The sequence below is a fragment of the Hypanus sabinus genome, chromosome 17 (assembly GCF_030144855.1).
Source record: "Hypanus sabinus isolate sHypSab1 chromosome 17, sHypSab1.hap1, whole genome shotgun sequence".
Classification (NCBI taxonomy): domain Eukaryota; kingdom Metazoa; phylum Chordata; class Chondrichthyes; order Myliobatiformes; family Dasyatidae; genus Hypanus; species Hypanus sabinus.
Genome location: NC_082722.1, coordinates 48,818,677 through 48,840,066, shown reverse-complemented (window position 1 = coordinate 48,840,066; position 21,390 = coordinate 48,818,677). Strand labels below are relative to the sequence as shown.

Below are 21,390 nucleotides of genomic sequence, written 5' to 3'. Positions count from 1 at the left end.
CACTTTCAGTGTGCCAGCAGACTTTGACTGAACAGTACATGATCATCACGGTGAACCTATCACAAAACTCATGAACTAGGCACCAGCAACTCCTCTTGCACTACTATACATCCCAATGTACTGAAAAGTTACATGTACAATACCGAACTTCACTGACTGGATAAGCCAACCAACATCAGTGTCTTCTCCCAGTCTATCTGAAAAGCAGGCTCAACACCAGATTTCCAAAACAGACTCTTAGAGATTGTGCAATGGACGGAGAAAACTATTCAAGGATGCCTGTACCCAGCTGGGAGCCTGAGAGGAATTTATTTGTCCTACACACCGGGGGGAGCACTAGTTCGTTATTGAACGACATTCACAAAATCTCCTTGGAAAAGGGGCAACATCAGCACTGGCTTCATACTCAAGTGGCCACTTCATTAAGTATACCCGCTCATTAAATCAGAATCAGGTTTAATACAACCGGCATGTGTCATGAAATTTGCCAATCACGTGGCAGCAACTGAATGTATATAAGCATGCAGACATGATCAAGAGGTTCAATTATTGGTTAGACCAAGCAGCCAAATGGAGAAGAAATGTGAGCTAAGTGACTTTGACTGTGAAATGACTGTTAGTGTTGGACAGGGTGGTTTGAGTATCTTAGAATTTGCTGATCTCCGGAGATTTTCATGCACAACAGTCTCTAGAGTTTACAGAGAATGGTGTGACAAACAAAAAAAAATCAGTGAATGGCTATTCTGAGGGCAAAAACAGTTTGCTAATAAGAGAGATCAGAGGATAATGGCCAGATTGGTTCAAGCTGACAGGAAGGTGACAGTAACTCAAATAATCACACATTACAGCGATAGTGTGCAAAAGAGCATCCTCTGAACGCACATGTCAACCCTTGAAGAAGACAGGCTGCAGCAGCAGAAGAACATGAACTTACACTCAGTAACCACTTTATTAGGTACAGGAGGCACCAAATAACATGAATATAGATGCTCCTGGCACATGATCATTCACATTGGGGAAGGGACATTCAATATGGCACTGAGGACCACAGGTCTATTTGTTGTAGTACTGAGATTCCTAATATATATGGTGGAAGGACTGTTTCTCAGACACCCTGCACCCCCACCTCCACAACCCACCTATTGTATTATGCATGACCTCCTCCACCTGTGGCAGGCTCTTTGAGACCTAACTAACAAATCTCAAGAGTCACTTAGGAATATACAGAAATGAAGTTGTTGCAAGTCATTTTTGATCTCGAAGGACTTCTAAAGAGATAGAGAGAAATAGAGACTGGTTAGAAATTAATATTTGTTCCTCCAGCATTTTGTATGTGTTGCTTGGATTTCCAGCATCTGCAGACTTTCTCCTGTTTGTAAATGGTTGCTGTTCTGATTTCAAGTAAATGTTTTGTAGTAACAATTAAAGTTATTTAAATATATCAACTTTGTTTAAATAAGATATTAATTAAAAACATTAAAATATTAAATAAAATTAAATGCATCAAAATAAAATTTAAAAAAACAAGAAAATAAATAGCTGAACTCATCTTTCCCAGACTCCAAATCAGGAATTTTTATTCAAATATAATAAATCCTCTGCCAGACTGGCTGGGATGGGATCATAGAAGCAAATTCAAAAACTGAATATTGAAATGGAAAAATTACAGTGCTGTTGGCACCAGTATTGGATTACATGTAGAGTCCACTGATAGAGAGGGGTAAAAAATCTAATTATGTATTTTCTAGAATAGTATTGCAAATGTGTTTATTCAAGAAAATTACCATACATTAATATTTCATCGTCCTTCCTGTCTTAAGGACATCTTCAGTTAAATTAGCTGCATAAGTACAGACTTTATTTTTCATTCTCAGTGCCTTTTTTCAAAGTAAATTCTTTGTGGTGTCACACTACTAGTTCTCCATTTTCTGTATCTTTAGGGCTGGCCAAGTGATGCTATCAGGGTCAAATTAAATTTTCTACTACTAACTCCTGTAGCCTGCAGAGCATTTTTCATTCAGTAATTCTGCAACTCATCTGTGAATTGTGGGTTTGAGTACATTATTATACTTGGGTAATTTTACAAATGTATCACGTTGTCACTCAGTTTTAAAAGACAAAGAAAGGATACAGAATTGGGAATCTCAGGCTTTCTTCTGATAATTTAGAGAATAATTTAGATACAACTGCAGGGAATGGTAAGCAAAAGCGAGGGAATATAGAGTATTTATTTCGGTATTGTGTTCCCATTTTCTCCTCCTTGGAGAAATGCTGCAAGTCATATTTCATTTGAACATATAAATCAATGTTTTCTATGTTTAGATAAACTCATTTTATCACGGGTATAATTCTTCAGGTAGGTTACCTTCAGCTACCAAATATTCCAAGAGAATAACTGAATTAAATAGCTTGAAATTTATACTGTTCTCTCAGTGTTTTACTCTTTTGACTCTCTCTGACAAAAAAGACAAGTTAGATTTGAGGAAACCACAGATGAACAGCAAATGAAAAGAGAGCGGCTCCCGGCGAAGCGCCAACTGATCCGCCCAAGTATTGCATCATACCGGAATCCGTACGTATCGAGTATGAATGGTTGGGAGGTCGAGGCTGAGAAGAATGATTCAGTGATCCCACGGCGATTTAACTTGAGGGAAATTTGGCGTTGGTCAGGAGGGGCGATAGCGGCACCTTTCAGACTAAACCATCGCCACCAACGAGAGGCTGAGACTGAATTCAAGACCTCATGTCTGATTTAAAGAAGAGAGGCTCGGGGTCGGTCCGAGAGACAGGGGGAGACTCCGGTCTGGTGGAAGAGAAAATGATAGCAGCAGATGCGAACGGGGAACCGGGTACGTCCCCCGACTGGGACCAGGATAGCCCGCAAACAGCACCCACGGAATCAAACCGTGTCGTCTTAAAGCGAACCATTACCCTAAGGAACGGGGTCGCTATTATTGTGGGAACCATTATCGGCTCAGGTATCTTCATCACACCCACTGGTGTTGTGCGAGAGGCCGGCTCGGTTGGTTTCTCGCTCATCATCTGGTCCATGTGTGGCGTTTTCTCCACCATCGGAGCGCTGTGCTACGCAGAGCTGGGCACCACCATCATGAAGTCGGGAGGGGACTACGCGTACATCTTGGAGGTGTACGGCTCTCTCATGGCTTTCCTCAAACTCTGGATCGAATTGCTCATCATTCGGCCCAGCTCACAGTACATCGTGGCGCTGGTCTTTGCGACTTACATCATCAAACCCGCCTTCCCCCATTGCGCCGTGCCCGAAGATGGAGCCAAACTGGTGGCTTGTCTCTGTATCTGTAAGTATGGATCAGCACAAGATGTAGCTTCACCTGGAGCCAGTGCGGCACTGAACCTTTACTCAATCGCTTCTTCTAACTGGGTTTTTTTTTATCAAAGCAGATTTGTTCCTGAGTGTGGAAGGATTGAAGCAAGCAAGGTATAATTAAAGGGTTATTTAAGATGTTTTTGGAACAGATTTTTTTTAACTTTCTTCTATAAACTGAATTCAATTTGATTTCTGGCCTATTTTATTGTGCGACACTGTTCCGGGCCGAGTGGCGCGGCGACAGCCGACCCACGTGCGAATGATACCTTCCTGTTTTATTGTACAATTCAGTCAGCTTTGGTGGTTTTATAGCTTATTGGTCGCGGCGGCTGTCAAACATTCTTCGAACTTGCTGATGCAACAGCTTGCTGTTGAGTGAACAAAAGCCAAAATAGTCCCCACCCCCACACTTTCTTGGAAGTATTTCTTGGTGAAATTCAGCTTAAAATCAGTCTGCCACTAGATGAAAGAAGCATTTCCTTTGTTACGCGCTGCCTTTCCCGGGTAGTGGAATTCTGTGACAGTATCTGTCCAGTCAGCATCCTGTAGGACAGGTGGCCACTATACGGGATTTTGACAGTATCCAAAAACATTGTTAAAGTTATCAAGGGGTGGCTTCGGTACATAGATAACCTTTGCATTCAGCGATTTTGTGTTTTTTTTAAATAGAGGCTTTAAATGGGGTCGATCATAACAGGTAATTTGGGTGGAAGAGGAAATGGGTCAAAATAATCTGTTTTGACGTGCCTTTGCTCTGTACCGGAACAATAGAGTTGCCCAAATATCAATTTGAGATCGAGCAGAAATTCTCTGCTCCACTGTCGGGAGTGAATTTCACCATTCCCATAAAGGTTCCTTTTCTTGAAATATTGTGCAGTACTTTGAGCCTTGACTAAACTTGAAAAAAAACTTGTATGGTGAAAACAGTTTTTTAAATATTCTTGAGTGGAAGCTGTAAGTTCTATTTATTTTCTGATACTTTTCAAAAAAAGCATGATCGGAATTCTACTGTGAAGCTGCTATCCAAAGAGCTCCTCGTCAATAGAAGTGCTGTGAAATTTTCCTGCATTTTCCAATACACAATGTGTTGGTCTCATACACTTGCACTACCTTCTAGAAATATTACTTAGAAATTTTATATGCAGTACTTTCTTCAGGAAACCTGAATTAAAAATTTGTGTTCCATCTTGTTGCTTTAGCTGAAATAGTTATAATAAAAGTTTAATCAAAGCAGCCCAGAAGTTAAAGATGCTTCTGTTGTGTGTCCTTGAACTTGATATGGAGAGATTGTTTCTTTTCAATATATCGGTCTCAAAGGAACATTGCAATTTACATCTTTTATATAATGTGATCTGACATCTATTTAATAGTTGAGCATGCTTGGTTCTGTCTCCCTGTTTCATGGAGCTGACAGCTCCTGAAAAGTTATCAAGTCAGTTCAGCATATGTTCCAAAATTAATTTAATCACATTTTGTTTAAGCTGTTTACTAATGCACCATCTATTCAGTGGTTCCAGATGACAGCTTGCCACAAAGTTAGAGTTAGTGATGTTAGTATTTCAAATGTTTAGTGCATTATTGGTAAAGAGTACCAGATAATAACATGTATGTAAACAGTCCAAGTACTTCTACCACATGAAACCTAGACTCGCAGCAAACATTTTTGCAGAAATCCTCCTGCACCTTCCACACTTCCATGTGCTGCCTGGTGTCAATGAATTGTTACATCTTGGTGCTCTGCCGCTCTTTGCTCAGTCCTATGCGAATTTTTTTGCAGTCGAAGATTTATTCTGCCAGAAATGGGTTTAATTCACTTGCCTGTACAAGCTCAGTATCTCATGGTGCTCTTTGAGTCACCGGGCTAGACACTCAGATTATGTTCCAAGTCATCCTCAGCCCTGAGGGAATGGCCGTAAAAGAGGGAGAAGACAACTCGTGGATGCTAGTAGTCTTCGCATGTGGCTAAATACACGCTTGTCATGTATGTTAAGAGCATATTAACAGTGAATGAAAAACAAGTGCCATTGTTTGCTGATTATTCACGTCCATGTGGTTTTCTGCAGGCTTTTGATAGTTTACTCCTTTCCTCCTCAATTTGGGTGTGGGGTCTCTTTTGGTAAGTTCTTATTATTAACCTTTCACCCAGTGCAATATAGAGTGCAAAATTGGAATTCAGTGTTGTTGAGGGAAGCACTGTATATAAATTTTCAAAGTATTACTTCAAGAAAATTCAGCGTGTGTATCTGAGACCAACATATAAAATGTGCTGCAGGAAAGTACTGTTTGATTATTGTTATCCAGTGATTTGAATGGTTTAAATGGTGGATTATTCCATTATTTCTGAGAACTTGGATGTGGAAAAGGCAATATTCATGTTCATGTTAATTTGTCTTGTTTACAGGCCACAATTGTTTCACAATGTCTTGCAAAAACTGGGGCTATCTAGGTAATTTGATAAAGTTGCAAGCTCTGAAGGCAATTTGAAAATCTGTCTGAGTTTTGTGTATACTACGATACTTGCATGCTGATTACATCTGAGCTAGAGGAAGTTATTGAAGTTATGAGTTATTGAAGTCTGAGTTATTGGAAGTTGAAATTCTGTTGTCACAGATGGTGTGTGTTCAGGGACCAAAAATGGGCAGTACACCACAGATATTCTGGAGACAGGATCTTGTGCATCAAAAATTAACAGAAGTAGTACTGATCACTATAATGTCGTGAAAGTGCATTTCTCATTAAATCAAGTTTGTAAAAAGAATAAGTGTTCTAGCTTTCCACACAAGATGCAGGAGGAACTCAGCAAGCCAGGCAGCATCTATGAAAAAGAGTAAACAGTCAACATTTCAGGCCAAAACTTCTGATGAAGGGTCTCAGCCCGAAGCATCAGCTGTTTACTCTTTTCCATCGATGCTGCCTGGCCTGCTGAGTTCCTCCAGCATTTTGTATGTATTACTTTGATTCCCAGCATCTGCAGATTTTCTCTTTAATATTCTGACTTTACGTGATCAGCTTACTAAAGATGTAGTACAATGTTATCAAACTAACTTATTCAGGGAAAAAAATAATTTTTATTCCAATTTTCACCTGAAATTGCCTTTATTTTTCTTGTTCCATAAACAGAGATAGAGGAGACCTCCATTATTTCGATGAATTGCTGGTAACGGTAGTTTTAAGAAACAATTAAGAATGGTATGATGGCATAGCGTCAGGCTAACCACAATTACAGTGTCCCGGATTCAGTTCATCCCACCCACTGTCTGTAAGGAGTTTGTACGTTCTCCCACTGACCACTTGGGGTTTGTCCTGCATTCCAAAGACGCACAGATTAAAAGGTTGATATAATATGGATGTAATTGGGCCCAAAGGGGCATGTTACCATGCTGCCTTTAAATTTTTTTTTAAAAAAGGATCAAAAGCTAAAATGAGCAGAGTTTAAATAATTATTTTGAATCTGTGGACATTGGATTAGTCATTTGAATTCCGTCTACATGATCTTAAGGCACCATAGCAAAATAACAATATGTATGTGCTTTAGATAATAAAATAAATCCCATTTCATCTCTTTTTTTTCAGAATTTAAAATAAGACGTAAAGGTGATCACAGTTTTTGTTTAAAACACAGTTGCTATTTTAAGTATTGCTATAGAAAAAATTTAAGTCACTCTTGCTTAATTATTAAAAATTGCTCCAAAAATAATACCAAAGTACAATTTGCCTTTAACTGAAACTATTCTATCATGTAATGCTAAAAGTGAATTATTACATATGCCAGGCTAAGCTGAAAAATAATGGTGCACGGGATCCAAGGGAGAGTGGCAAATTGGATCCAAATTTGATTCTGCGGCAGGTAGTGGAGGAAGTATTTGCGAGTGATTTTCTCACTGCAGGGCTGTTATCATTAAGGTCACACAAGTTTTGTACACAATTCCTTGCTTTTTGTTGTCAATTTGAACTAACGGTAGAATGAATGTAAAGAAGTTTGCACATGTTTTAAAATTGGCCTTGTGGTTGGGTGGAAAGTGGAAAGCATTAGACTTCAAAAGGATGTAGACGTTAATTGGGCGGAAGAGTGGCTAATGGAGTTAAAGCAATAGGGTTTGTGGTTGTGCACTTGGGGAGATGCAACATGGCAAAGGAATTTCAATGAACAGGAAAATATTGAGAGTTGTGGAGGAACAGAGGGGAAAGGTGGTAGGATAAATTGATTATCTGATTAAGAAGACACATGGATATTTTCTGTTATTAGCTGTAATGTGGAATGTAACACCAGTCATGTTTTGCTATTCACAGCTTTAAATAGATCACAGCTTTATTATTATCTACTATTCTGATTGCTATATTACAGGTAAGGTATGAATGAGCTTGTAGAGAGAGCAGCAGAAATTTACGAGGATGTTGCCAGAACTATGAAGTTCTGGCAATGTGGGTTGTTTTCAATGAAACAGAGGAGGTTACATGGGTGTAATAAGGTGTATGAAATTTTGTGCAGCCTAGATCAAGTAGTAAGGATAGATTTGTTTTCCGTAGCTGATGGTTCATAAAAATCTGTAGGCATAGAATTAGATTTTGGTTAAAAAACCATAGGAGGCAGATGTGGAAATAAAAAAAAAATCACCCAGACATCAGAAGAGGTCTGGCACTCATAAAAAGGGTGGTAAAGGCTGCAGCAATCATTTAAACAGGGTTCTGGATGTGCAGTTGAGGAACTGTGTCCTGCAGTTTGTACGTTCTCCCCATGACCGCGTGGGCTTCCTGCGAGTGCTTCTGTTTCCTCCCACGTTCAAAAAATGTATGGGTTAGTCATTTAATTGGTTACTCTGCTCTTTCTCTAAATAAGATCAATGGTGGAAAGCCGGGTTTAGGTACGATAAGTCATTTCAACTGACGTGGACACTAGACCAAAACGGATACAGCTTCAGTTCAGTTTCCTCTCTCTATTTGTTTATTTATCTATCGTGTTTCTTTGTACTGCGGCCATAAAGTTAACAATTTTCATGACGTATGCTGGTGATATTAAACCTGATTCTGATTTTGCTTCCAAAGTTTTATTATGTGTTTCAGCCTATTTGTATTCCTTGCCGTCGACAAGTGCATTGGCCTCACTTTAGTAATTAACAGTGAATTTAAGCACAAACGTTTGTTTAAAAACAAAGGAACAGAAAATTATATAGTTACTACTAATTGTATGAAGTAATTCTTAATAATGACCTAAATATTTTCACAATCCAAACCTAAATAGAGTAACTGTGCAGATAATTTGTTGTTTTGTTGGTTACATCGGACTCTGTAACAGTTTCTTACCCCAAGCCATTAGACCCCTCAATTCCCAGAGACACCACACACACACACACACACACACACTCCCCCTCCCTCCCTCCCTCTCCCTATCTCAGCAATTTTTGCTCATTTCTTTCTCAATTCCTGCAAAAACATTATTTATTATTATATTGTAATTTGCCCTTTACTGTGCCTATTGTCTTGTTTATTAATTATTGTACTGTTTTGTGCACTTTATGTAATCCCATGTAGATCTGAAGTCTAATGTAGCTTTGTGTTTCATGTAGCACCATCGTCCTGGAAGAATGTTGCTTCATTTTTACTGTGTTCTGTGCCAGTAGTTATGGTTGAAATTTCAATAAAAGTGACTTGACTAGATATAACGTAAATCAAGTTGGCAAAATTGGCTATTAGTCAATGCGGTTGAAACAGGTTTGTCTGATGCAACCCATGACTTGTGTTGCTCTCATTCATTCTGCAGTGGGTGGAGCTGAAGTCGATATTAGTTTACAAGCAGCTGTTTAAGCATGCAATTTATATTTGCTTTGACAGTCTTTTGAATTATGTTGTAAGATAGGACAGTAAAATCCTTCTTTTAATTGGTTTGCCCATCGTATTCCACACACTTTATGCTTACGGCAAAGTATCATGTGTTGTTGCCCTTCTCTATCACTCTTTTCATGCCAATGATTAATGTTTCAGCTACAATGAGTTAAAATTACTGATAAATAATACAAATTTGAACCACAATAGCAAAGTTTTGAGAATTAAGTTTGGTATTTATATTGCGTATAGCAGGCTGTTGACATCTCAGAGTTTGAAGACAGCATGTTAGTGGTGCAATTTTAACTTGTACGTTGGCTTGACTCTCCACAGAATGCATATTTCCTAGAACATTTTATTGTGCAATCCATATACTCAGTACTAAATCTCACTCTGCAGCTAACCTGCTAAACTGGTTAATTAGCATTCACTTCATATATAGTTCCTTTTATCTGCTGTGAACTACTGTAACTTAATAGAGATTAACTATATAATAAGACCGTCTACATGCAGTCTTCTGATTAAAGTGGAGAAGAAAAGGATCTTACTAGTGGAACAAATGTACCTAGAACATAGAAATTTACAGCACGTTACAGGCCCTTTGGCTCACAAAGTTGTGTCGACCCTGTAACCTTCTCTAGAGACTTCCTAGAATTTCCCTAGTGCATAACCTTTTTTTTTCTAAGCTCCATGTCCTATCTAAGAAGCTCTTAAAAAAACACTATTGTATCTGTTTCCACCGCCGCTGCCAGCAGTGCATTCCACGCACTCACCATTCTCCATGTGAAAAACTTACCCCTGACATCTCCTCTTTACCTATTTCCAAGCACCTTAAAACTATGCCCCTCATAGCCATTTCAGCCCTGGGAGAAAGCCTTTGGCTATCCACATGATCAATGACCCTCATCACCTTATACACCACTATCAGGTCCCCTCTCATCCTCTGTCGCTCAGAGGAGAAAAAGCCAAGTACACCCAACCTATTCTCATAAGATAAACCCTCCAATCCGGGCAACATCCTTGTAAATCTCCTCTGCACTCTCTCTATAGTATCCACATCCTTCCTGTAGTGAGGTGATCAGAACTGAACACAGTACTCCCAAGTGGGGTCTGGCCAAGGTCTTATGTAGCTGTAACATTACCTCATGGCTCTTGAACTCAATCCCACGCTTGATGAAGGCCAACACACCACACACTTTCTTAACAACACTGTCAACTTGAGCAGCAGCTTTGAGTGTCCTATCTACTCAGACCCCAAAATCTCTCAGATGCTCCACACTGCCAAGAGTGTTACCATTTGTATTATATCCTGTCTGCAAATTGGACCACTTCACACTTATCTGGGTTGAACTCCATCTGCCACTTCTCAGCCCAGTTTTGCATCCTATCGATGTTCCGCTGTAACCTCTGACAGCCCTCCACACTATCCACAACACCCCCAACCTTTGTGTCATCAGCAAACTTACTAACCCACCTCTCCATGCAGGTCGGTTATAAAAATCACAAAGAAGGGTCCCAGAACAGATTCCTGTGGAACACCACTGGTCACCAACCTCCATGCAGAATATGACCCATCTACAACCACCCTTTGGCTTCTGTGGGCAAGCCAGTTCTAGATCCACAAAGCAAGGTCTCCTTGGATCCCGTGCCTCCTTACTTTCTGAAGGAGCCTTGCATAGGGAGCCTTATCAAATGCCTTGTTGAAATCCTTATACACTACATCTACTGCTCTGCCTTCATCAATGTGTTTAGTCACCCACTTATCTGTCTCCTGTGGCCCTGGCATGACTACCTGCTTGTAGCTGCTGTCTATCACCACTTCAATCTCCCTAACAAGCCAAAGGTCGTCGAGCTACATCTCCAGTCCCCTAACTCAGGTCTCTAAGGAGCTGCAGTTTGATGCACCTGATACAGATGTGGCCATCAGGGAGACCAGAAGTCTCCCGGACATCTCACATCCGACACCCAGAATAGAAAACTAGCCTTGTAGTCATACCCACTATTTTAATGCACTGAGCCCCGCGAAATGCTCCTCTTTTAAAACTCTTCTCCTCGACCGGTCCGAAGCTCTCTGTCTTCAAATTGATTGGCCTGTCGCTAATGTGTCGAGCCCTGGGAAACGCTCCTTTTTCAAACTTTTCTCCCTGACCTGTGCAAAGCACTCTCTCTCTATGAATCGATTGGTCCACCACTAATGCTAAACCATAGTATAAATTGCCAATTTAGAATTTATACAGTAATATTTGATTTGTCATCTTTTATTTAATAGCTGTTTGTATCTATTTTTAATAGAAGTCAGTATTATAACTTGGTTCTTTAGAGGACGTGTTGCAGCACTAATGGTGACTGTGATAAATTTTAAACTCTTTTGGTGGGTCAACTTATTTAGGTGGTTAGGTATTTGAAAGTCTTAACACAAGGTAAGGTTTTAACATCAGGGCATTGGAACTGTTATACCCTGTGGTTCAGTTATTCACCATTTTCTAACTTGATTTCACAAAGACAGCAAAGATGTTGGCTACTGAAACTAAGTTTAGTTCTTTCACCTTGGATAAATTGTGCATTCCTCTTGAATGAAGGAAAGCTTATCTTAATGATACAGTATAGTCTTTCTGAAGCTTAGCCCTCTTATCAGTATTGAACATAAAGTATAAAACAGAACAATGACTGGGAGGCCCATTTGAGCCATGCTAGTAAGCCTCTTTTGTTCTTGTATCTATCTTGTTGATTGGAACACCCAGTGCTTGAAACAAGGATTTCTAACAGAAGTGTAATTTTATCTCAGTTTAATCAGTTCACTTGAATTGAAACAATTCATTTAGAAAGTTCTTTTGGGTCTTGTGAAGTACTTTATTTTTTTTAACTGTTTATGATTACTTAAGAATGACTTCTTCTTCCACAAGGTTCTTTTTATTAAAACTAGAATCAAAATTTTATCTTGACTAAGTAGCATGACAGAAAGCTTTGAATGTTTGAACATAAGGAATATCATTTATGCAGCAATGCCAGAAATTATTTATTGGGCTATAAATTTACCTCACAAGTTCCTGACCCATTTTGATAAGTCCCACCATGCCAGCTGTGATCGTTCAGTTGAATAAACACTATGAAGTGCCAATAGTTTAGGCCCTGCTTCAAGAAGTATGATATGACCTATCCGAGCTTTCAAATGTGAACGTTGGTAGTAGTTACAAATATTTATCCTTTTTCTTTTAAGAAAGTCAGAATTGTAGGATATTGTAAGTAAAATGCAAAACATGCAATTTAAACACATTGATTTTCTTTTTCAGTGTTTCTGACTGCAGTGAACTGCTACAGTGTAAAGGCAGCTACAAGAGTGCAAGACATCTTTGCTGCAGCGAAGTTGCTGGCATTGATTCTCATCATCATTTTGGGCTTGGTGCAAATTTTTAAAGGTAAGTACGTGACAGATTTTAATTGTACAATCAGTCTGTTCCTGCTCGGTTTTGTGCAAAAGACAGGAGTGCACTGCTGTGGTTTGGAAGGTAATTCACCTTGATCTTCTGAAGGGCAGTTAGGGATCGGTAGTACATGTAGGTCTTCCCTGTGGTATTCAATGTCAATAAGAAACATTTGTACCACTGATTCCAACTAAATTGGATTACATTTATTCTGACTCAAAATATTTGGTCAATATATTTTGTTTGTTAAATTTAGCACTATGATTAAACATAAAATCATTAATTGGTTCTGCCATGGTGAAGTGACGTCTAGCCTTAAATGTTTCCTGAATTTCTATCTATCTTTTTATATATTTTTTTATTATTTTAATATCCTCCAATCTTACAGCAAAACCAATTCAAGTACCCAGGTTTCCCCTGCTATCCAAAAGTAGAACGTTCCTGCAAAACCATTTGTAAGCGGAAATGTCATAAAGCGAAGAAGCAATTACCATTAATTTATGTGGGAAAAATTTTTGAGCATTCCAGACCCAAAAAATAGCCTACCAAATCATACCAAATATCACATAAAACCTAAAATAACACTAACATGTAGTAAAAGCAGGAATGATATGATAAATACACAGCCTATATAAAGTAGAAATAATGTATGTACAGTGTAGTTTCACTTACCAGAATTGGTAAATTGCAGTTTTGTCACAGTTAAACACTTGCTTACATGAATAACCACCTTCTGTAATTATTTTCTTTAGTTCTTCTGGGAACATTTTGGGCAGCTTCAGTATCAGCTGAAGCACTCTGTCCAGTAAACATTAAATTGTGAAGCTGCCCTTGCCTCAGAAACCGATCAAACCACCCATGACTACCTTTAAATTCCACTTTCGCAACACTTTCGTCACGAGCTCTCTTAGGCTTTTGTGATACCTTAGGACACATGTTGCTAACGGATGCACAAAATAAATCGAGATGAAGCACAGATGCTCACAGACACAGTTCAAAGCTAAGGCGGCTTGATACTGAGTGTAGTTCCCGGGGAAGGAGCTTGGCGGCACCACTCTCGCTGCTCGGGGTGCACGCTGCCTCTATAACGCCTCGCTGCAAAACAAGCGCTGAACGCTATTTTCACTTTTTGCCTTTTTTCATTAAAATGAAAATCCCCTTTGGATTTCTTTCAGCGAAAACGGGTACTAATGTAGGTCTTTCGTAAAAGCGAAGTTGCGTGAAGTAAACTTTTGAAACCTGTAGCAAAATTTCACTATTTTTGTTTGCATCAGCACTCATAAGTTTTAACAACTACTACTGTCTTTATGTGGGGGGAAAAAAAATCTTTCATGACTGCCCAGATATTTTGAAATTTGGTCTCCACAATAGACTGATATAACTCAATCTGTGTGTCGTTTTTGGATAAGTCATCTATTTTCTTGAAATTAATGCACCCTGAAACAACTATATTTTGGGAATTTCATTGTGTCTTATTTATTTCATTCTACTGTAAAATAACACTGTGCAGTCGTGGTAATTTTAATCTTATAAGTTCTCATGGTATTATTTAGAAAAAAAGTTTTTATTACATTATGTTTGGGTTGTCACTCAACTAACTTTAGCTGGCTTAAACAAATGAGATGTATATTAATCTGGCAGGTAATGGTCGTAACACAATCATCACCAAAAGTTCTCATTTGCCATGTTAAAACAAAACTGCTGTTCACTGCTTTGTTTTAGAATCATGTATCATATCATTTTTTCCTTTAAACTGGAAATGTTATGTTATTTAATGAGTCACTTGGCCTGTCTTGCCAAAGATGAGGAATGACATTCTAGTTCATGGTATGAAATGGCAAGATACTAGTTGGGAATGTATGGGGTAAAGAGGTTGGATAAATGAAAAGAGTAAAAAAACAGTTTTGAAGACATGGAAGAGAAGTGTACGTAATTTCATTATAGTTTAGTAGAAAGTAAACCTCATCCTGAGTAATTGCATTGTGCAAGAGTACATTTGGTAGAAACTTAGAAACATAGAAAAAAGGTGCAGGAGTCGGCCATTCAGCCCTTCGAGCCTGCACCGCCATTCAGTATGATCATGGCTGATCATCCAACTCAGAACCCTCTACCTGCTTTCTCTCCATACCCCCGATCCCTTTAGCCACAAGGGCCATATCTAATTTCCTCATAAATATAGCCAATGAACCGGCCTCAACTGTTTCCTGTGGCAGAGAATTCCACAGATTCACCACTCTCTGTGTGAAGAAGTTTTTCCTCATCTCGGTCCTAAAAGGCTACCCCTTTATCCTTAAACTGTGACCCCTCGTTCTGGACTTCCCCAACATCGGAAACAATCTTCCTGCATCTAGCCTGTCCAATCCCTTTATAATTTTATACGTTTCAATAAGATCCCCCCTCAATCTTCTAAATTCCATTGAGTATAAGCCTAGTCGATCCAGTCTTTCTTCATATGAAAGTCCTGCCATCCCAGGAATCAATCTGGTGAACCTTCTCTTTACTCCCTCTACGGCAAGAATGTCTTTCCTCAGATTAGGGGACCAAAACTGCACACAATATTCTAGGTGCAGTCTCACCAAGGCCTTGTACAACTGCAGTAGAACCTCCCTGTACTCAAGTCCTTTTGCTATGAATACCAATATACCTAATAAACCTAGTGTTTGTGGAAAATGCAATCATTTAAGGTGAATGAAATTGTCAGTTACAGTAACCGCAACGCTGCTATGGGGTGTCACGGTAACGTAGTGTTTAGACCCTATTACAGCTTGGGGTGTCAGAGTTCAGTTCCAGCACTTTCTGTGAGAACTTTGTACATTCTTCTCATGAATGTGTGAGTTTCCTCTGGATGCTCTGCTTTCCTCCCACAATCCAAAGACCTACTGGTTAGAAGTTTAACTGGTCATTGTAAATTGCACTTTGATTCGGCCAGTGTTAAATAGGGGGTCGCTAGGCAGCAAGGCTCAGTGGGGTGAAAGGGCCCGTTCCATTTTGTATCTCTTAAAAAAAAGTAAAATAAATTAAAACCAGCAATAAACTAGTTTGCACCCTTTACTCAGTCTACAATTCCCCCATTTTTCTGTTTTCTCACTTCTGTAGTTCTCTTGAAGGAACCTTGAGATGTAATGTCACTCCTTGTTTCTTTGCCTACAGATCCTGTTTGATCTGCAAAGTGCTTCCAGCATTTCCTGTCTCAATCAAAGTGCAACTTGCACTACTAGTGCAATGCAGTGCCCTGATCACATCACTTACCGCTTTGGACAGGTGTAGAGTTTGTGTAATAGGGGCCTGTTTACAGCTGGCCTCACATCAGAGTAAATTTATTATCAATGTTACTGTATACTACCCTGAGATTCATTTTCTTGCAGGCACTTACATGAAAACAGTACAATAGAATTTAGGGGGAAATCCTATACGTGAGCAAAGACTGACAAATGACCAATGTGCAAACGAAGACAAACTGCAAGTTTAATAAAAAATGAGAGCATGAGTTGTAAGGTGTTCTGAGAGTGTCTGTACTTTGTATAATCAGTTCAGAATAGTGTGTCTGAAGTTATCCACACTGGTTTAGGAGCCTGATGGTTATAGGGTAATAACTTTTCCTGAACCTGGCAGCGTGGGACCCAGGGCTTCGTACTGTCTACCCAGTGGTAGTAGTGAAGAGAACACTTTCTGTAGTCTTTTCCATACCTGGGCAATGGTGTTTCTATACCATGATGTTCTGGTCCCAGGACAGATATCCTGACGTGTCATCACCGAGGAATTTAAAGTTATTGATGCTCTCTACATCTTTTTTTCCCTAATGAGCTCTGCCAAATGGACCTCTGGCTTCTAACTCCTGTAGTCAATAAATAGAGTTGAGCACCTGTCCAGCAATCAGAATCAGGTTTATTATCACCGGCATGTGTCATGAAATTTGTTAACTTAGCAGCAGCAGTACAATGCAATACATCATACAGAAGAAAAGAATAAAATAATAATAAATAAATACATCAATTACAGTATACATATTTTCAATAGATTTTAAAAAATGCAAAAAAAAAGAAATACTGTATATTTTTTTAAAAAGTGAGGTAGTGTCCAAGGGTTCAATGTCCATCGAGGAATCGGATGGCTGAAGGGAAGACACTGTTCCTGAATTGCTGATAGTGTGCCTTCAGGCTTCTGTATCTCCTACCTGATGGTAACAGTGAGAAAAGGGCATGCCCTGGGTGCTGGAGGTCCTTAATAATGGGCACTACCTTTCTGAGACACCGCTCCCCAAAGATGTCCTGGGTACTTTGTAGGCTAGTGCCCTAGATGGAGCCAACTAGATTTACAACCTTCTGCAGCTTCTTTTGGTCTTGTGCATTAGCTTCCCCCCCCCCCCCCCCCCCCATACCAGACAGTGATGCAGCATGTCAGAATGCTCTGCACGGTACAATGTGCCTGGAATCACTGTTAACAATACACTGGCTGTCATTACTTTATTGCTTTTCAGTATCAGTGCTGCTCAGATCTAAGTGAGCGAAGTTCATATGGTGACCAGACCACCCTCTGTTAAAGTTCAAGATTATCAGCTTCAGGAGCATAAAAAATCTTGGAACGTGTGTTCAAGATCTTAGCTGTGACAGTCACATTGTTGGTGTGCTTTGGGATTCTGCCAAAGAGCAGTGTAAAAATACCTGATTGTCCATAATGGATAACAGCTTGTTTAGTAACCTCCCCTCCACCACTAACTCAAGAGTTCGAGCTGTAGCCAAGGACAGATCCAGCCTTTTTGATGAGTATATTTAGTCCTTTTGCATCATCAGCACAAATGCTGCTCCCCCATCATAAAGCAGAAAGAAGACTGCACTCGCTACAACGGACTGGTAAAAGGTCTCTAACATCCTGATGCACACATAGAAGGATCTCAGATTCCTTAGAAAATAGAATCTGCTCATCCCTTGTTTTAAATAGCCTGGATGTTGTTTTTCTAGTCAAGTCCGTTGTCGTATCTTCTGCCCGATGGGAGAGGGGTTAAGAGCAAACAACCTTGGTAAGAGGAGCCTTTGATTATGTTGGCTGCTTTCCTGAGGCAGTGAGAAGTGTTGATAAATTCAGTGGCAGGAAGACTGGTTTGCCTGATGTGCTGGAGTGCATTTAGTGTCTGAGGTGGTGACTTCTTCAAACCTTCCTTTACTTTTGCCCTTCTGGTACACTGATGGTGGTATTTGAATCATTGGTTGGTGCAGGTGAGAATCTCCCTTGTATGGATCAATTAGGACTTAGAAGCAGATTTAGGCTATTTAGGCCATTAATTCTTCTCCACCATTTGATCATGGTTGATGATTTATTCTCTCTCAACCTCTGCTTTAAATAGCCCCAATGGCTTGTCCTCCACAAATTCAGTATCCTCTGACTAAAGAAATTCCTCCTTATCTCTGTTCTAAAGAGAACTACTTTTATCCTGATCTTATATTCCCACTTCTGGAAAAATACTGTCTCCACTCCACACTATCCAGGCCTTCCAGTATTTGATAGGTTTCAATGAGATCCTCCCCTCATCCTTCTGAACAGTGAGTGAACTCCCTTGAGCTATCAAATGCTCCTCGTGCATTAACTCCTTTCATCCCTGGGATTATCCTTGTAAATCATCTCCTGACCCTCTCCAGTGCTAGCACATCCTATTCTAGATGCGTTGGCCTAAAACTACTCACAATACTCCAAGTGTGGTGTGATCTGCAGTTTATAAAGCCTCAGCATTACATCCTTGCCTTTTTATGCTAATTTTCTCAGAATGAATATGCATTCAACATTGCATTTGCCTTCCTTACTACCGACTCTACCTGTAAGTTAACCTTTGTTAAGCTCCTTCACTAAGACTCCGGAGTTGGTCTGCATGTCCGATATTTGAACTTATCTACCCATTAGAAAATAGTCTATGTCTTCATTGCTCTTACCAAAGTTCATGACCATACACATTCCTATGCTGTATTCCATCTACCATTTCTTTGTTCATTCTCCCAACAGGACTAAGTCCTTTGCAGACTCTTCTTCCTTAGCTCTACCTGGCCCTCTACCCATCTTTGTATCATCCATAAACTGGGCCATAAAGCAATCAGTTCTGTCACAAAGTGGATCTCTGGTTTGGCTGAACACTTTGGTAACGTGCTAGTGTCATGACTTTTTTTATTGTTCAACATCAAAACCTGTAGTGGAATTTTAGAAGCACACTGACTACCAATCACTTTCTAATTTTTCCTGAAGCCCTTTCCATCCCAAATAAGTTTTTGATCATTTGTTTCTTTATATTTTTGTTCAAAATGTTCTATTTCACACTGGACAAACCACCTCAATAATTTTACTTGTTCAACTGTAATGCTATCGCATTTCTCTCTAAATATTTGGCCTGTCAAATTTCAAGACCGGTTCTTTAATGAAAGATTCAGATGGATATGGGCAAAGCGCAGGTAAAGGAGATTAGCTCAAGTAGGCTCTTGGACTGAAGGGTCACTGTCTGTCCTGTACAGTTCTTTCTTTTTAAATCAGAAGAGGTAAAAATTATGTCAGAATCTGACATTCTGAAGTGAAGTGGGATGAATTTCTAGTTGTTTGATGGACACTATGCATCTCAGATCAGTGATGACCCTTAAACATGGGTTGCCATCTATTCATTTCATTCTTTTTTTTACATATGAAACTGTCACAAAGTGTAAAGCAGAAGAAAAATAAGAGGTGCAGCCTCCATTAAAAATACAGTACAGGTATTGTCCCAGCAGAGTTTTCTCATAACCTCTGTCCTGAACTTTATTGTTGGAGAGCAGTCAGAATCTTTTGTCCGTTGCGTTGCACTTGCAAATAGCTTGTGATTTTAAAAGAAAATACAAACTGGGCTTTAATGAATTCTTTTAAATGTGTTTACTGCAATTATGCCTGTGTCAGTGCAAGAAGTGCATTGCTAAAGGATTCAGTGTTAAGTGACCCACTTTTTGCAGTGAAAACTTTCTGCTGCAGCAAAGTAATAATGACTGATTGTGCTTGAGCAAAGAACTGAGGATTCATCCACACTTTGATCTACAGTAAGTTCTTTCATTTAGCTTGATATGCTTTTTTGCTGTAGATCTGAGTAAACTATTTGAACAACTATTTGAAATTCGAGGAATCTGTAAACTCAAATTTTTTCCCAAGCAGAAGTGCTCAAATGACATCTCTTAAAAGTTTTCCACAACAATAATTTATTATAAAACGTCTCAAGATGGTTGCATGATTACAATTGGCAATCTGTACTGTGTTGAAAGGGGAAGAAATGGAAGAGAAAAGTGCGCAAATAGAAAAATTTCCTCGTGACTTTTGAATGAAAAGAGAAATAATTGGAGCAGAATGCTTTTTGCCATTAGTATTAGGGATGACAGATAAGTTCAGGACTGGGGCAGAGAGGTACAGTGGTCAGAAGGAATGATGCACCGTCAATAACTCTCTCTGAGACGTAAAGGTGAGATATCGGCTTTTATTGACTGGAAGAAGGAACAAGCAGTGGTTGACCACCATACTACATCCTGGAGACTGAGAGGCCGGGCTCAGGCCTCAATCGCCTTTATACAGGGGTCTGTGGGAGGAGCCACAGGAGCAGTCAGCAGCGGGCGTGTCCAGACAGGTGTATGTAGTTCACCACAAGGAACCAAACAAACTTGCAGAGTTAGGCAGTTGAGGCAAGGCAAGCCTATTCAGTGATTTATGGACAAAGATTAAGGTTCTAGCCTGATAGGTTGAGTAATAGATTGATCTTTAGATTAGAGTTAAGAGGTTTAATGTAGAAGGGGAAAAACTAGATAAATTAGAGCTCATGAAGTAATGAAAGCCTTGAACAAAGATTAATGTAGATGAATCCGAAAGTTTCTTTCTTTCTTTCTTTTTCAATCTTTTTATTAAATTTCATATATAAAAAAAAACAACACAAAATAATGAATAGATTACAGATTCAATAAACTTGAGATTACATTAGTAATAGGATAATAATATCCTATTAGAACATCCATCAACAAAAGGTACATAAATCAATCAAGTCTATATAAATATATATGAAAAACAAAAATAATCGTCGAAAAAAGAAGAAAAAAAAATTGAAATTATATATGAGAAAAAATATATATTGAAAAAAAATACTAAACTAAAACTAACATGGGCAATAATAGCACTTTATAAATATATAAAGGTGTCAAGAAAAGAACTCCAGAACTCCATACCTGAACAAGTATAAGTAGAGAAAAGGATCTGAAATAAGCCAAATTAATTCATATGAAAGTGTCGAATAAATGGTCCCCAGGTTTCTTCAAATTTAATTGAAGAATCAAAGATAGTGCTTCTGATTTTTTCCAAACTCAGATAAGAAATAGTTTGGGAGAACCACTGAAATGTAGTAGGAGGATTTACTTCTTTCCAGTTTTGTAATATAGACCTTCTGGCAATTAATGTTACAAAGGCAATCATTCGTCTGATTGAAGGGGAAAGCTGATTGCCATCTTCATTTGGTATACCGAAAATTGCAGTAATAAAATGGGGTTGTAAATCGATATTCCATACTGAGGAAATGACATCAAAAATGTCCTTCCAATAGTTATGTAAAGTGGGACATGTCCAAAACATGTGAGTCAATGAAGCCACTTCTAAGTGACATCTGTCACATTGAGGATTAATATGCGAATAAAATCGGGCAAGTTTATCTTTAGACATATAAGCTCTATGTACAATTTTAAATTGTATTAAAGCATGTTTAGCACAAATAGAGGAGGAATTAACCATTTGTAAAATTTTTTCCCATTTATCTGTTGATATATTACATCG

The 21,390-nt window shown here is 39.0% G+C and overlaps 1 protein-coding gene across 1 annotated transcript in view; it reads left to right on the top strand.

The window, feature by feature from the left end:
* Positions 1–1,435: 1,435 nt before the first annotated feature.
* Positions 1,436–21,390, top strand: part of slc7a5 (solute carrier family 7 member 5) — a 49,570-nt gene continuing 29,615 nt past the window's right edge. Inside the window, exons 1-2 of the mRNA XM_059993015.1 lie at positions 1,436–3,317; positions 12,457–12,582. Coding sequence (XP_059848998.1) covers positions 2,744–3,317; positions 12,457–12,582 — 700 coding nt within the window. The 5' untranslated portion in view covers positions 1,436–2,743. The remainder of the gene's footprint in view (positions 3,318–12,456; positions 12,583–21,390) is intronic.